Raw genomic sequence first — 17,889 nt, forward strand, 5'->3', positions numbered from 1 at the left:
CCCTACCTAATTATTTTACTCCAAAGGTAATAAATAAGGAGCATTGATTCATGTTAACCCTCGCACGACCAGGCCATTTCTCATAACACGAACGACCGGGGGGGGGGGGTTGTTACGACCCCCCCCCTGGCGTTTCGAAACGGAAGGTCGTAGAGCTTAGCGGAAAAAACCAAAGGATTGCTCTCAACGAGATCTCGCGATTGGTGGTATATTTTTTGGTCCTAGGTCAACATTTGACCTACTTTTGACCGGTCAAAGGTCAAATTTTCGGAAAAATAGACTTTTTTTCAAATTTCCGCGGCGATTGCGGCAAAACGGTTGGAGATATCGACTTGAAACCTTCACTATCGTGTTCCTTGATCAATTCTCTATCGTTTGGTATGTATTTCGTTTCCCTAGCTCTAAAAATGGCGCGTTGGGAGCGCCGGAAGTCGGCAAGGTCACAGTCGGCGGCAGAAATTCGAAAAATCAAAATTTAAATTTTTGAAATCTGATTGTATTTTTGGATTTGGAAGGTCCATTTGCTCCTTATAGTAGCTAATATTGCTGCATATTCCCATTGAGGTGACAAGAATTAGCAAAATAGTGGTTCGGGCGCTTTTCAAAAATAGTACCAGACGCTGTTCCTCTTATGACGTCATAACTCCGTGACCTGACCTGACCCGGTCAATTTTCTTGCACCACACGATAGCCAATGCTTGCCCCAACATGCATGGGAAGTTTCATCATGATCCATCAAACAATGTGGGTATCACCGGCAGAAAACCTAGGGATTCGGCGCACACGTTTGGTAACTGTCGGCCGGAGGCTGTACCTCTTATGACGTCATAACTCCGTGACCTGACATGACCCGATCAATTTTTTTCGGCAAAAGATGCGCAAAGGTTGCCCCAGAGGGTATTGAAAATTTCAGCCCGCTACGACAAGCCGTTTAGCGTGCACTTCGAAAAAACCTCAGGGGGGGTTGATACACCCCCCCCCCCTAGGCGTTCTAGGGTTAAGAAGCACACAACAAATTGAAACACCACAAAGAAGGGGTGAATATAGCGAAAATAGCACCGGCTCGCGGAATTGACAGCAGGAAAGGACAAAAGCTGTGTGTAATCACCACAACTGATGGCCGCCTCACATCTCCACCTGTACCGCAGCGGTACGGACAGTACGGGTATGGGTCGGCACGGGTACAGGGTCAGTACAGACGATACGAGTTGATCGGCGCCGTCACCCCTCACCGTGGGACTGTGCGGCTGGCCCGGCCGACTCCCCCCGTTCCCCCGATCCGTGCGCTGCTCGCTCGCAGTGCAGTGGGCGGGACGCACCCCGGCCGGCGCAGCTAACACAGAGCCCGCGCGATGAAAATTGAATGATTTGGTGCCGAGTTTTGAAGTGCGCCGCCCCGTATTTAGCAGGGGAGCGCAGCAGGGGGAACGGCTAGAGGCGACGACAGCCGCCCGGCTACGGCACTGATTTCATAATACAGCTAAAAGCTTTCTTTGATTTGATTTCAGTAGGCAAAATAAAAGCAGCAGGGGCGTTAGGGGAGCGAGACGGGGACCGCTGGGGTCCTGTGGAAAGGGAGCGGTCATTGGCTGGCGGTGTCGGTGATACGGGGTCCGGGCGCCGCCGACGGCTGCTCTGAATTCATGATCCGGTGTATGAAGTGATCGGTCTATTTTGGGCGCAGACAGTGGCTGAATTCACAGCGTCGGTAGTTTATCACACTGGGACAGGGAATGTGAGCTCGATTTCCATTGAGGCAGTGTCAGAGCAGAGGAGATGTATGGTGCGACTGCGCCACCCACACTGCAGGCCGCTCATCAATCAACGGTCGGCCGTGCCGCGCTGTACTTCTGATGAATAAACACAATGGAACAAAACACAGCTGCCGTGGCCTCTCACACAGCGATGGCTATTGGGGCTTTATCACTTACTATCTCCGCGGAAATTGCCAATAATGAATATATGCAATCATATAAAAGATGAGCCGGGACAGATTATAATGCCCCACATTTGTTTAACGTTGGAGCTTTGAAGACTTTCTGAAATATCAGGTAAATATTAACCATCAGGGATGATGACAAACATGCCACGCCGAAAGAGAACCTGATTTAGCGAAACGTCTTTACAAATTGCTGCATTATGTCAAAATCAGACCTCGTCTGCAAGCCTCATCGGAGGTGAAATTATTTTACCTTCATAGTCCCCCCACAATTTTTTCGAGTTATTGAAAATCTCGCAGGAGCTCAAACGCATAATATGAAGTAGGTACCTCCTGATTGATGCACGACACTACTAACAAATATTGCAAACTCCTAAATAACTTTCACAATCGTCGGATGACCAGATCGCAGAAGATACTAAACACAAAGCAGCGAGGACCATTCACGTGGAACAGATGTCTGCTTTCAGACATTGCTAGGCCCCGGAGCGGGCCGGCGTTTAAATGACTTTCCCCGGTCCCCAGAACCCCCTCCGTAGCCTCAGGCGGCGTGCAGCAGCCACAATCGTCATCTGTGTTGATTTAGCGGATTTCGCGCCACATTCGGGGCACTCGGCGCGCTTTCTATTCATGTGTTCACCGCTGACTGCGCAGCTGTTCAGAAATATCGGCCGCCGCTCTGGCTTTGGCCCGCATATATTACTGAGCGGTGTCAAAAGCCATGAGCAGACACCCTCACCGCGAAAAGGGACATAGTCATCGGGATTTATTGCTGTGGTAAAGAATTATTCCAGATCATTGTCGCAACAATAGTCAAATAAAACGCGGGCTTATGTCTGTTTGCGCTGCGCCTTTTGGTCGGATAAGCCCGAATCAGACGGGCGCCAATTCTCACAAAAGTCCGTGAATCTGCCAGATGACGAATCCCAATCGGTCTCGGAGATTTGTCAGATTAGAGCTGCCTGACTGTCTGGTGGCGCCAGACAGTCTGTGGAAATGGACGGCAGAGAATGAAAAAGGTTCCTTCGTTTGCGCACGCACGCACAGTTGCCGCCTCATCTACGATGAAAATTGAAGCTAATTTCCGACTTTGAGTCGTGTTTAGACAAGATCGAGAACTGTTTGAAAAAGACCTGTGGTCGAAATATTACATTCTTCCAAATAAAGTATATATTTGTACAGCATTAGTTTTGGTAATAATCGGGGGAAAAGGTCATGTTTTTACATTTTCTACTATTTAAGATCGAGAACACCTGGACGTTGAGATCGTCATCAATAAGTATTGACGCTTGTTGATCTATCTGATCAGCTTGTATCGCATCAGAAAGGACCATATTCTTAGTCCAGCAGGTGCTTGCAGCTGTTACCCAGCCCGTATCCATCAGGTGCCTGCACTCTGCAGCTCTGTTACCTACATACCAGGGTCCTGTAGCTCTGTCACCCATCAGGTGGCTCCAGCTCTGTCCCCAGCTCCCGTTCATCAGACGCCTGCAGCTCCGCTACCCAGCCAATGTTCATCAGACACCTGCAGCTCTGTTCTCCAGCTCCTCAGGTGCTGCGGCTCTGTTACCTAGCTCCCGCTCATTAGGAGCCGGCAGCTATGTTATCCAGCTCTGTCCATCAGCTGCCGGCAGCTCCAACGCCCAGTCACTGTTCATCAGGTGCCTGCAAGCCAGCTCCGTTCCCCAGCCGTGCTGGCCCAGTAGGCGGTCTCCGGCTGACAGGCCGTCACCCACCTCCCCTGCGCACGCCCATGATTTGCATAAATCACCCCCGTTTGAAGATTGAAATTCATAGCGGCAGAAGCGGCCGCCGACTGGGGTGCCAATCGGGCGTGTCCGAGCCGCTGGTGCGGCGCAGCAACCATCTGGCTGCCGGGGGAGCGAGGTGTGGAGTGTCTGTCCATGAGAGCGGTACGAGTGTCTGTCCATGGGAGCGGTACGGGCGTCTGTCCATGGGAGCGGTGCGAGTGTCTGTCCATGGGAGCGGTGCGAGTGTCTGTCCATGGGAGCGGTGCGAGTGTCTGTCCATGGGAGCGGTGCGAGTGTCTGTCCATGGGAGCGGTACGAGTGTCTGTCAATGGGCTAGAGAAGTCTGGTGTCCATGGGGTAGCAGAGTGGAGTCATCAAAGAGTCGTCTCCACTGTTGCCCATGGCGGCGGCGGAGTAGGGCAAGAACTGTTTCCTATGTTGTCCATAGAAACGGCAGAGTCGGAGCTAAGGAGCATTCCACACAGCTGCCCATGGGAGCGGCAAAGTTGGACTTAAGAGCCGTTTCCTGCGGTCCATGGGGCGGCGGAGTGGTGCTGGAGCCGTCTCCACGGCTGCACGGATCTTCAAAACAATTTTTACGCAATCAACTAACCTGGCAAAGCCGTGAGGGAGCCTTAATAGGAGCCGAAGTCGGAACCAGAATACTCGACAGAAGTCGAAGGCATGTAGCCCATTTTTTACGCCTCGTGCATCAACTCTGTTACTCTACTCGCAACAAATACAATATCCTAGTTTATTACCGAGCGTGCCTCGAGGCAGTTCACCACAGGCAGTGACGTTACCTTTTCTGACTCTCGGCGGAGCAAAAATGCTCAGCGATTGACCTTGAGCATACGCCAGTGCTGATCAGAATAGAAGCAATGCATCAGTGCTTTTTAATTAATGAGTGACTGGTTGCAACTAATTAACTCATGACTGATTGGCTACTCGCTAGTTAACTGAGGGCCAAATTAAACAGGTAACACATTATAACAGACTATATACACTATACAGAGGTCTATTCTATATTATTAAATACAACCAATACCTACAATCTGTAAGTTCGTGGATGCATACTACAATCAATTATCAGCATGCGTTTAACCTACATTTCATTCATTACAAATTAGCAAACAAGTATGATGTAATACAATCAATAATAAGCATGCATTCAAACTTCATTCATTACAAATTAGCAACCAAGTATGATGTAAAAGCCAAGTGTGAAGTGAACCACATTACGCGTCTAAATAAATATCTTTACCCAGTATTCGAATGATTTGTTATTTCTTATTCTTCCATTTCACCTAGATTTAGAAATATATGCGTCGCAAGCGACATCAGTTAATTGAGCTACAGCCAGGAAAGCGCCAGTGCACGGTTAGGATTCAGGAGGTTGTATCTGAATGACAACAATGTATAACGACAAATATATTTATGTTTCACGTTACTCACGATCTGCAATGCACATTGTATAAGCATATCAAATAGTGGCTCTTCACAATCAGTTAGTTCAGTCCGTCCCGACATATTCGTGCTGACACTAATAACATTTCCACGAGGTGCATCAACGATATGCTACTTCTTCTGCATATCAGCACCAAAATCGGCCACATATTGCATTGATAATTGTCAGGTACCAGTGCAGAAACACCAAATACCCCAAAAGCACCCATTGCACCTCAAGCGAGATGCGTTTTCCGTTCACATCCGCTGCTTCTCAGCCCACGATACAGCGAGGGGCGAGACTACTAGCCTGCGATCTAGCGGTCTGAGCGGGAACTGATAGCGCCGGCAACGGCCACCTACCGGGCCGGCGCTGGCAGCGTGCCCATGAACTTGCAGATGATGCCGAGCATGACTTCGTCTGCGCCAGCTCCGATCGAGAGCAGACGCAGGTCGCGATACATCCGACTCACCAGCACCTGGAGGGCGGGGCGGGTCAGGTCAGGTCAGGTCAGGTCAGGTCAGGCCAGGTCAAGTGATCGTCGCATTCTGTTGAGGACGGCTCGAGCATCATTCATTCTCATTGATTCATTCATTCAATCATGTTTCATTTAGATGCGCACGTCCATCAGAGGACTGCAATGCCAGATTCATGTGCCTCTGCGCGAGGATCAATAAAATCAAGATCAGTGTAACAAAGTGATCATGTAAAAGACGAGAGAGAAAATTATTGTTCATGGTGGATTTTAGTGTTTTGTAAGATGTCGATTTTTACAATAAACTAATATGCTATCGCCATAGAACTAACTCTCCCTGTACAGTACGTACACTGTTGCAGTACGCAACATTGATGAACAATAATTTTGCGTAATTTGCATAATAATTTGGCGATAATCTTTGCCTTGCTATGGTGTTGCAGTTCGCAATGCCTTCAATAGAGATAAGATTTTAATTGATTATTAGCTGAACCAACGGAAACAGTTTTAATTAACGTAAAGTTGATGTAGTAAAAGTGAGTTGCATCATCCGATTGACATGGATACTTCAAGGAGGCCGGTTCCGGCACCAAGACGATCATTGAGCGCAAGACCGACGCCGACGCCTATGCCGAGATCTAGCAGCTGGCTCACGGTGTCAGCTGCAGATTCGTCATCGTCTCTTCGTAGAAACTATGAAGAAGAGGAGAAACGACTCGAGCTCCTAGTACAGGAAAGTCAGCTCTCTCTTAAGCGACTACGGGAGAAGAAGGCCGCGGAATTTGTGCATGGCATCAGTGACAATCATGACTTGTCAATCGCTGGTCCTGATCTATCCCAAATAGAGGACGATGCAAGAAGTTCTCGCCATACACCGTATGAACGAATGGAATATGGTGACAATGCAAGTTTGCGAATGGGCTCCGGCACCCAGTGCATCTTTCTCAAGGAGACGCCGAAACTCGCATTTACTGTGTTCTGTGGACAGCCGGAAAGGTATCCCTTTTTCCAGCGCCAAGTTGAAGAGGCGAGGAGCAGTGGAAACTTCACGGATCTTCAGATTCTACAGCATCTCCAGGACAAGCTGAAAGGCCCTGCCTTCGATGCCGTTCATGGCACACTCCTCTCAGGCGGCTCCCTGAATGACGTTCTCGAGACGCTGGAGGTCAGATTTGGTAACCGGTTCATCATAACCCAGTCAGTGACGGAGAAGCTCCTGAGCGGGCCGAAAATTCGGAACGGAGACGTGGAAAGTCTGAGTGTGTTTTGCAGCGAAGTGCACAACACTATGTCTGTGCTGCAGGCCATTGGATACCAGGCAGAACTGGATAACTATCGGGCCATATCGTCACTGGCCGAGAAGCTCCCTCCGGAGAGTCAGCTCGCCTGGGGTGGCTATGCCAGGGCAAGAATGGAATCCGGGAGCCAGCTGACCTGCCAAATCTTCTATGATTTCCTCTGCAGTCACGTAAGGGACCGGCAGTTCAGTGTTCCCAGAACCAGCAGTGGCGCTACAAAAACCAAACGTCATCCGATATTCGCCACGTCTGATTCCGTAGAGAAGGTGCGCCGGGAAGCCGGTCGGGGAAAACCAAAGGCGCGGAAGGTAGAATGCTACTTCTGCTCTGAAGACCACTGGATCGCAAGTTGTGACCAGTTTAAGCAACTCTCTGTAGCTGACAGGCGTGCATGGGTGAAAAGGTCGAAAGCTTGCGTTTGGTGCCTCAGTACGGGTCACCAGACATCAGCGTGCCGTCGCCAGCGGCCATGCGGCAAGACTGGTTGCTCAGAGGAGCATCATGTCCTCCTTCATGATGACGTCACAAGACCGGACACCAGCGGAGTAATGTCAGCAGCCTCGCAGCCGTGCCTCGTGCTGATGAAAACTGTGCCGGTCGAACTGAGCGGGCCGGCAGGTAAGAAGCTCTGTCTCGCTTACTTGGACGAAGGGAGCTCTCTTACGCTGATCTCCCAGAAGGTGGCTGAAGAACTTGGACTGCACCAGCGTCCACGCAATCTCACGATGAAGACTTTGACGGGCGTCACGAAGCTTAAGTCGTCACTCATTGACGTGAATATCTCGAACGTAACGACGGGAGATACCTACTCGCTGACAGACGTCTACACGATGACGTCGTTACCTCTCGAAAAGGAAGCGCTCGGAACGACAAAACTTCGAGAGAGGTACGCTGAAGTGAAGGATCTTCCACACGTTGGCGAAGAACCACAGCTCCTAATCGGGATCGACCACGCGGAGCTGATTGCTTCACAGTCACTTCGGCGTCCTTCCAAGAACGGTCCTATTCTGCAGAAGACTAGGCTGGGATGGACACTCACAGGGCGCGTGCTAGACACCGAAGACTCCAGAGCCGCGTGGCAGGTTCATCGGATCGCTCAGGAGAGTCCTTCCCTGGAGAGCTTGGTCAAAGCTAACTGGGAGACGGAAGCATTCGGCTGCAAGTATCAGTACGATACCCCTCGCAGCCCAGAGGATCGAAAATCTGAAGAGATTCTCAAATCCCAAGTCTACCACAACGGGGAGCGTTGGGTAGCACCCCTGCTGAGAAGGGATCGAGGTGAAAAGTTTCCTCCGAGCCGTCAAATGGCTGAAAAGAGAGCGTTGGCATTCGAGAGACGCCTGGACAGAGACAAGCTCTCTGGAGACAACCCCACCGGCTTGGCAGATCTGACAGAGGCGAAACTGCAGAAGATGCTGCGTAACGGTCACTTCCGTAAACTGACTGTGGAGGAGGCGTCACAAGAGCCAGACAACACCTGGTACTTACCTCTCATGGCCGTTAGGAACCAGAACAAGCCGAAAAAAAGTGCGTCTGGTTCTAGACGCCGCAGCAAAAAGCCACGGAATGAGCTTAAACGATGCATTGATGCAAGGACCTGACCTGATGAACTCGCTGAGTGGCATCCTGCAGCGTTGGCGGGAGAAGGCAGTCGCTGTCACATCGGACGTGGTGGCTATGTTTAGCCAGGTCAGCATGGACGTAAAAGACCGCCCGAGCCTACGTTTCCTATGGCGTGGCTCACGACGCACCGGCGAGTTTGATGTTTATGAGTCACCAGTGCTCATATTCGGTGCAACATGTTCACCCAGCGTGGCTAACTACTGCTTCAGGCGAACAGTAGAAGACTTTGGAGATGGCGACTCTGTGGTGGCAAGAGCAGCAATGGAAGACACGTATGTTGACGACGTGATCACTGGGACGGACAATGAAGATGAAGCAGCTACGCTCATCAACAAGCTGACAACAGTCCTCAGTCGGGGAGGCTTTGAGCTGGGTCCTTGGGCTTCCAATTCACACGCAGTTCTCAGCCAACTCCAGCCTGAGCAACGGAATGATGAGGACATCACGCTCAATGATGAAGAATGTCACCGAGCTCTAGGCGTCGTCTGGAAACCTGGACAGGACATTCTCACATATCGAGCTCATGAGCCGCCAGAATCCCCAACGAAGCGCCTCATTCTGAAGACCGTCATGTCTGTGTATGACCCGATCGGCTTCTTGGCTGGCTGGCATCTTCGAGGCCGGCTGGTGCTTCAACAGCTCTGGGATTACAAGCTCGACTGGGATGATGGTATCCCATCTGACATCAACGCAGAGTGGCAGAGGTGGACCCAGGAGCTGCGAAGAATCTGTGATGTACAGCTACCCAGGCATGTCTTTCAGGGGCATCTGATCAAGGAGGTGGACTTGCACGGATTTTGCGACGCTAGTGAGAGAGGATTCGCCGCAGTCCTCTTCTACCGGTGGGAAGTAGATGGCGAAGTCCACGTCAGCTTTGTGGGAGCTCGAGCAAAGCTAGCCCCCACCAAAAGACTTTCTATCCCCAGGTTGGAGCTTCAAGCTGCGGTGCTGCTCACCAGAATGATCTCCTGCGTGAAGAAAGAGGCACGAGTGGTGATCAAATCTACTCTGTGCTGGTCAGACTCAAAGAATGTTCTTGCGTGGATTCAGTCCAGCAGGCGAAGATATCACGTGTTTGTCAGCAACCGGATAGCTGAGATCCATGACGTCACGAGGCCGGAGGACTGGCGATACGTTCCCACTGCGCTAAACCCAGCGGACGCCGCATCGCGCGGTCAGAGTCTTCATGACCTGAGGCCGGAAAGTAGCTGGGCGCGCGGCCCTGACTTCTTGTGGCTTCCAGAGACAGAGTGGCCTTGTAGCGATCATGTCGAACCTGATGTGATCCTAAAAGATGATCCAGAGACCAAAACAGTACTGGCGACAGTGCCGTCACTCGCCGCCACCACTGCCTCAGTTCTACCCGATCCAGACCGGTTCTCTCGGTGGACAGTGGCTGTGCGCGCTGTAGCGACAATGAGACGCTGGTTGACAAGCCGGCGAGACGGAGAATCAGGCGAATTCTCGGTAGAAGAGTTGACTGAAGCAGAACACTTATGGATGAAGTCAGTTCAGGAAGAACACTACTCGCAAGAGCTGAAGGACTTACGAGCCGGGCTGCCAGCTGATCCGAAGAGCACGATCGCGGGTTTGTCACCGATCCTGGTCAACGGTCTGCTCTGTGTGGACACGAGGATGAAGCATGCTCAATCACTGAGCCCCAGCGCAAAGCAGCCTCCAATACTGGATCGTCGTCACCGGTACGTTCAGCTGCTGATACAACATCTACATGAGCGGATGGGTCATCGGGCTAATGAAGCTGTTCTCGCAGAGCTGAGGCAGCGCTGCTGGATACCGCACGCGCGGTCAGCAATCCGCTCTGTGGTGAAACACTGCCAAGTCTGTAAAAACCGAAAGGCTCAGCCTCAGTCAGCACAGATGGGACAACTGCCGAGGTCACGCGTGACTATGCTGGATGGTCCATTCGCCTCTACTGCGGTAGATTATTTCGGTCCAATCCTTTCAACAAGGGGTAGGTCCACGGTGAAGTTGTGGGGCATTTTCTTCAGATGCATGGCGACAAAGGCGACCCACCTGGAGCTGACAGACAGCCTCGACACAGAGGCGACTCTTATGGCGATCTCAAGATTTCAGGCCAGGCGTGGAAACGTGAGAGAGCTGTGGTCCGATAATGGAACGAATCTTCGAGCCGCAGAAAAGGAACTCAGAAAATGCATTGAGAGCCTAGACCAGAACAGGATGAGAGAAAAGCTAACAGTGAGCAAGATCACTTGGCACTTTTCTCCCCCCGCTGATCCGGAGGCCGGCGGTGTCTGGGAGAGAGGAATCCGCACGGTGAAGGAAACCCTAAGACTCATCCTAAAGGAGCAGAGGCCGAGATATGAAGTGCTGATGACACTCCTCTGCGAAGTGGAAAAGATCATGAACTCAACGCCCTTGACTCACGTTTCAGTGGACCCAGCAGATGATGACGTTCTGACACCGTTCCATTTTCTCATCGGAAGAGCGACAGCGTCATACCCTGTTGGAACGGAAGAGCAGGACGGCGACTTGAGGAAGAGGTGGCGGTACGCACAAACACTGGCGGACCACTTCTGGCGTCGCTGGATGCGCGAATACTTACCAGCTATAAGCAGGCGATCGAAGTGGCTGAACAGCACGCGGAATGTGAAAATCGGTGACGTGGTCATCGTGGCAGATGAACGCCATCCACGAGGGCTATGGCCGAAAGGCATAGTTGAAGAAGTGATGACGGGTCGAGATGGGGCGGTCCGATCGGCACGGGTACGGACCATGCACGGACATCTCCATCGACCGGTGCGGAAACTCGTCGTCCTCCCAATTATCTCGAGACAAGGCTCGAGGAGGCCGGGATGTTGAGGACGGCTCGAGCATCATTCATTCTCATTGATTCATTCATTCAATCATGTTTCATTTAGATGCGCACGTCCATCAGAGGACTGCAATGCCAGATTCATGTGCCTCTGCGCGAGGATCAATAAAATCAAGATCAGTGTAACAAAGTGATCATGTAAAAGACGAGAGAGAAAATTATTGTTCATGGTGGATTTTAGTGTTTTGTAAGATGTCGATTTTTACAATAAACTAATATGCTATCGCCATAGAACTAACTCTCCCTGTACAGTACGTACACTGTTGCAGTACGCAACACATTCGTCGTATTGAGTCACTGATACCCCAACAGCCGCAGCTGGTGGCATGATGCAGTAACGACCCACCAGACGCTTCAATTCCATTCCCTGTACGGTAGGTCACGTCTGTTCCGAGCGGAGAAGGGGATGAAATAAGTAGAAAGTAGGTAGAAAAAAGCGACTTTGAAACGGAAGGAAAACGAACAAGGAACAGAATTTACTAGCAATGGCGACAGAAGACTACGATGTTATCAGCTGCAACGTTGAAACAACAGGATAAAAGGGAACCTAATGCACCACATTCCATATGCTTGCTTTCTAATTCTGAGACGCGTTTGACTTCCAAACCACGAGAGCTGCTCTCACCTCATTTGTGAATCCCATTCCGCCCCAGAACTGGAGGCACTTGTCGGAGACCTCGCGCACCAGACGGCCCGACTTCAGTTTGCCCATGGAGACCAGTTCAGTGACGTCCTGACCGGCCACGTACGACTCTGAAAACAACCGACGGCAGGACAATATGTCATAGAAATGAAATAGAAAGAAATACAAATGTAGTAAACTCAGCTGGCCCGAAGAGTGGCAGAGAAGCATCTGAAAGCTCGCTGACCCAACTTAACTGCATAGCACGCCCAATTAAGGAAACACCTCTGAAACCACGTAAGTACACAAGACGGAGATCATAGTTACAAGGCACACAAGGCAGAGCCTAGCGATTCGTCAAACGGAGAAATACATAATTTCTCCAATCAGTCTAGGATCAAATGGTGACTCATTCGATAAATGCATACAGATAATACTGCTAGCGCACGAATACGGAAAATACTCGTATCACCACTGATGCATAGATTCAACACTGTATTGGTAAAGCAGCATTCATAAACTTACCGGCCATCACGAGCATAAGGTACCCTGATAGAAGGAAGGGGACGGCCCGAGATTCGAGTCACCCACAAACATCCTCATGTACAGGGTGTCCCGAAATTGATTGCGCCTTCATCCCATCTCATTCATAATAAAACAAAACATGGTGGGTACTTGGTTTATTTACCGATGCATCCTCCCCTTAGTCGAATGCACTCCCTCATGCGCTCAGGCATCCCGCACACCAGATTGTCCAGCGTCTCGGCGCTGATCTGACGCCAAGCGTTCTACAGATTGCTGACCAGCGCCTTCTCGGAGGTGGGCGGCTCCCTCTTGTCCAGCTCGCCCTGCACGATAGCCCAGATATTTTCAATGGGAGATCAGTCAGGGCTGTTGCCGAGCCATACGCCCTTCTCCCAGAACCCTTGGAGGTTGTCGCGGCACCACTGCTGAGCCTTGGCCGCGTTGTGCACTGGCGCGCTGTCTTGCTGAAAATCGCTTCTGACATCTCAGGCACGGGGTTTACCGTGGTATCAGCGCCGAGACGCTGGACAATCTGGTGTGCGGGATGCCTGAGCCCATGAGGGAGAGCATTCGACTAAGGGGAGGATGCATCGGTAAATAAACCAAGTACCGATCATTTTTTGTTTTATTATGAATGCGATGGGATGTAGGCGCAATCAATTTCGGGACACCCTGTAACGCGCCGAGGACCCCACGGGGTAAACAATTAACAGTGTCTGATAGAGACATGTGGAAGTCCCGAGGAGCATTATCCCTTCGAGACTGACGCACACAACCCGCAGTGTCGTTCACCCACCGACGGCTCCGTAAAACAGCGAGCTCACGGGGGAACAGTCCCATGTAGAGGGACGGGGACGGCCTCGAGTGTAAACTGCATAGCACATTAGTAGAAAGAATGACAGGGACAGCCCCGGCAGTACCCATTCACCCTACCGACAGCGCGGTAGAGCTGAGTGACCGCAAGGGAAAACAGTTCCTTGTGAAGGGACGGGGACGGTCATGGGCCGGCAGCCTAAACCCCCTCCACTAGTAGATGGAGGAAGACAGCCCGCAGTGCCCGATTACCCACCGACGGCGCGATAGAGCAGCGACCGCAGCAGCTCCACCTCCGTTTGCAGCTCGGCCAGCGTGAAGTGGACCACCTGGTTGTCCAGGATGGAGCGGCCGAACGCCTGCCGCTGGCGGGCGTACTCGATCGTCTGGTTGATGATGAGGTCCATCGGCGCCAAGCTCAGCGCGATACCGGCCATACGCTCCTCCTGGAACTGAATACGCAGGGCATATGGGTAATGGTACTGAACAGTAGACACACATCATCGGTACGACCAAACTAGTTACATGACATGTGCCAAGCAGACATGGACTGAGTATGAGTAAAACAAACTTACACACAAAAGCGCAGAACCCCCAGCGCCATATGCATCCAAATCACAGTTAGGAGCTAATTGAATGTCGGTAGTCTCGGTAGTACTTCATTGGCTAGTTGCTCAGCGGAACAATATGATTTGGCCAGGATATGTTCGTGTTCTTCATCCTGTCCTTCACCTCGTCCCACGTCTATCGATGGCGGAAAGCCGTTTACGTGTCTCACCTGCTGCATTTGGTAGGTGAAGCCCATGCCTTCCTCGCCGATAATGTTGTCGGCCGGAACCCGCACGTCCTCGAAGAAGATTTGCGCCGTGTCCGAGCTGCGCATACCCATCTTGTCGATACGCTTGGCGATGGTGATGCCTGGTAAGCCACAGGGGATAGACTTCGTCATACCCATGTTCCAATATCCGCGTAGAGAGAGCAAAGGCACACGGATGACATTACAATTGCAACAACAGGGGAAAGAGCATGTTGTATCTTCAGTCACACGCGCACACACTGTTACACAGGCCATTTCCCTTGCATCCTTCCCTTTCAATCACCCTCTTCAGGATCTCTTAGCGCGCATAACATACGAGATACCTACGAGTCAGCTTCTGTGACTACCTTCATCGTCGCCCACAGAAGCGTTTAAAGTCTCAACGGCCACCCAACCCACCTTTGGTGTCCATGGGCACGCACATAAGCGACTTGCTGCGGTGTGGCGGCCCGGCGCTGGTGTTTGCCAGCAGGCAGATCCAGTCAGCCTGGCAGCCGTTTGTGATCCACATCTTCTGGCCGTTGATGATCAGGTCGTCTCCCTTCCGCTCGGCTCGCGTCTGACGACGATCAGCGGTAAGGAGAGGGTCATACACTTTTACACAGTCGCCGATACTCGTGAAGGGCCAAACGACTACTCTCCAATGGTTAGTGAGTGGGTGTTGGGCTAAGAACACACGTAAAGGAACAGCCGGCTTCAGTATGCTCTGCTGTCTCGGTAGTAGGTCATCGGCATATCTGGACGTGATTCACCGATCAGACAATCAACCGGTTACAGGCTACTCCATACTAACATGTGGTCATATCTCCAACTTCTCGATATTATCATCATGTTCCCTGAAATCACATCTGAACTGAGCCCACCTTGATGGAAGCCACGTCGGAGCCGGCGCCCGGCTCGCTGACACCCAGGCAGGACACCCGATCACCGGCAATGGACGGGGCCAGAAACTCCCTCTTCAGGCGGTCATTGCCCACCCTGCCGACACGACAGAAGGACACGTTTGAGGGTCATTGATGTGACTCACGTGAGAGCGTAGTCGTACAACTTATCATTGAAGGAGATGGGGCTTGGAATGAGAGGGGGTACACCTCCCAGCGATCACGGCCCTAACCAGACAAGGTTCACGTGACTACTTGACATATGTTGGATCAGGACCAGCGCAGTCATCAAATCTGAAAACTCAGCAGCCCCCAGACAGCCCTCCATGTCTCACCTGGCCAGCGCCGGAGTCGACATGTCCGTCTGGACAGCAATGGCCATCGGTACGGCTCCGCAGTGCACCGCTCCGAGCTGCTCGTTGGCAGCCACACTGTAGGAGAAGTCCAGAGCAGAGCCGCCATACTCTGCGGAACAGCAAGTGGATCGAATTATGCACCAACTAGGCACGGTAGGCAGCAGTACAGAAAACATACTGCATGTGTACTGTCAACTGTGTTGGCATGCGACATCGAGCTTCCTCTGAAGCAGGAACAAGCTAATAAGAATCACACAGAACTTCCGGGCAAGAATACTGTTTTGGTAAATCTGTAAATGACAGCTGGGCTATACAGGGTGATCCAAAAAATTTGGAACCCCTAACTTAAAATGTCTATAAGTCCGAAAGTATCCACTTAATTGACAAATTGTGAACACCATTAGAAAGAGCATTAAATCCTCTATAAAATCACGTCAAATTGGTGCAGGTACGTTGTAAAGCATTGGCACACTATTAGCTTTTGGAATGAGCGTCAGAAAACTGAGTGAAACGAAATCACCAAATGTTAACAATGCGCTGAAATCCGTTAGCACTCTAGCTGTTGTCTTTTTGCGAATAACACCACATCCAAATTCAATTTTATCACATACAAGTTTACACAGAAGCACACAGTAGAACAGGTACACGCGTCCTAGCTTCCGCTGTTCATTCCAGCATGTGCTCAACGCGAGCTCCGTGGGCCGTCACGCAGGCCTGCAGTTGCTTGGGGACAGCTCCGACTGCGAAGGCCAGCAGTCTATGGGACAACTGGTCCCAGCAGGCCGTCACCTTTCCTTTTCTTACAATAGCACGTGAATGAACTATTTTTATTCATGAACCTCCAACAAGCGACATGGTCAGAACAGCAAACCGTCAATCACTGATTTGCGCATAATGTTCAAAACCGTTTCATGAGTTTCGTGACACAAATTTTATAGGCATATGTCTAGGGCAATATTTATAGTAATAATTAAGTTCAATCAACTTGGTTTTATAGAGAATGGAACGCTCTTTCTAATGGTGTTTGCAATTTGTCAATAAAGTGAAAATTTTCTAACTTACAGACATTTTAAGTTAGGGGTTCCATTTTTTATCACCCTGTATAAGACTCTGTGTGACAGGTCTCCTAAAGAGAAGGTAGGTACTAGGTAGGTATCCCTTTGCAACAGGAAAATGATTTACATTGTCTGGCACAAGTGTGTACTTCTAAGACTGATTGGAGACAAGGGCTCATGATTTCCTTTCACAAGAGAGTCAGTTGATACAAATGGATGTTCTAAAAGATATTTTGAAATTTGAGTGCTTGATAGCTTTGGTTCAGGTTGAGATGTTCAACAGGCAACAGGAACTATGCGTGAATGAAAAGATAAAGCAGACAATAGCCAAATGGCTCCTGCTGTATTCATAATTATGCCATATGATCATGTAAATTGACATTGGATGTGATCATGTCATGTTCTACTCCTCACCAGTTGGTTTAGTTATTCCCAGTAGACCAGCATTGCCAAGCTTCTTAAAAACTTCTTTGGCAGGAAATGCTCCATCAGCTTCCCACTGGTCAACATGTGGATTGATATCTTGATCTATAATCTGAAGAAAATAAAAAATCAGTGAATGGAGTAAGATTGCATTATGCAAACAACTAATCACAGACAGTTTTTCCTTATTGGTTTGAAAAAAGTACCCAAGCAAATGCATATGAGATTCAAACAAAGTATCAAAGCAAAGAATAAACACACCAGAAATAAACAGTTTGAAGCATTCACATCTTTAGCTACCTAATAGTTATGATTAAGGTGCAATTTATTTAACATGTTAAACAAACAACATGCTAAATAAATAAGACTGCAGTCTTCAGTTCAGATCCTTAGCAGTTTAGCACATTTCTCATCAATTATAGGTAACAAAAAATTGTTTTTAAATGTTCAAAATCAAAAACAATAAAATTTCGACCCAACATAAACTAAAATAAACTAACATAAACTAAAATAACCATCATGATTGAGGGGATAAATTGATTGACTGTGAGCCGCAAAGGATATCAAAATCAAAGCAGACTGAGACAGCATTTTTCAAAAGTACTTAACATCAACATCTATCGACTATGGATCTCACCTTCTTCAGTGTATTCTGGATTTCTTTGTGGTCTTCCCCATATACTGGACATGCGCTTACTTTGAAATGGCAGGAATTCAAAGAAAAACACTTTTTGGTTTCTTTTGTCAAAGCCCGTCCACCAAATCCACTGATGCATTTGTTTATGCCAGGTCTCACCAACATCATGTCGATGTTTTTTATAGCAAAACGTTACAGCCAGGCAACAAAAGGATGGCCCAGAGCCCAGTCTAGAGCCAGGCAGATAAATTTTCGATAAATACAAAGTAAGCTACGCCCTGTTATTAAACATCCCACATCTCACATTGATATTGATATGCAAAAGTTCCCTGAGAAATCCTTAGCGCCAGTTTTGTCTTGAACACGCCTTAGA

The 17,889-nt window shown here is 49.8% G+C and overlaps 1 protein-coding gene across 1 annotated transcript; it reads right to left on the bottom strand.

Moving 5' to 3' along the window:
- Positions 1 to 5,106: 5,106 nt before the first annotated feature.
- Positions 5,107 to 17,858, bottom strand: LOC122377360 (probable acyl-CoA dehydrogenase 6). Its single transcript, XM_043357292.1, has 9 exons — positions 17,517 to 17,858; positions 16,871 to 16,991; positions 15,381 to 15,510; positions 15,028 to 15,142; positions 14,564 to 14,723; positions 14,126 to 14,265; positions 13,604 to 13,799; positions 12,013 to 12,140; positions 5,107 to 5,615 (listed from the first exon to the last, which is right to left on the bottom strand). Exons 1-9 carry the CDS (start codon positions 17,682 to 17,684, stop codon positions 5,496 to 5,498), a joined length of 1,278 nt encoding a protein of 425 aa, XP_043213227.1. The 5' UTR covers positions 17,685 to 17,858; the 3' UTR covers positions 5,107 to 5,495.
- Positions 17,859 to 17,889: the final 31 nt, after the last annotated feature.

The sequence above is a fragment of the Amphibalanus amphitrite genome, unplaced genomic scaffold (assembly GCF_019059575.1).
Source record: "Amphibalanus amphitrite isolate SeventyFive unplaced genomic scaffold, NRLGWU_Aamphi_draft 000043F_arrow, whole genome shotgun sequence".
Classification (NCBI taxonomy): domain Eukaryota; kingdom Metazoa; phylum Arthropoda; class Thecostraca; order Balanomorpha; family Balanidae; genus Amphibalanus; species Amphibalanus amphitrite.

Bases quoted from the DNA above. Each gene is read 5' to 3' on its own strand.
- LOC122377360 (XM_043357292.1), bottom strand. From the start codon at position 17,684: ATGATGTTGGTGAGACCTGGCATAAACAAATGCATCAGTGGATTTGGT. The intron at 16,992-17,516 runs GTGAGATCCATA...TATTTTCTTCAG, and splicing joins TCCAGAATACACTGAAGAAG to ATTATAGATCAAGATATCAA. The intron at 5,616-12,012 runs GTGAGAGCAGCT...CCCGCCCTCCAG, and splicing joins GAATGGGATTCACAAATGAG to GTGCTGGTGAGTCGGATGTA.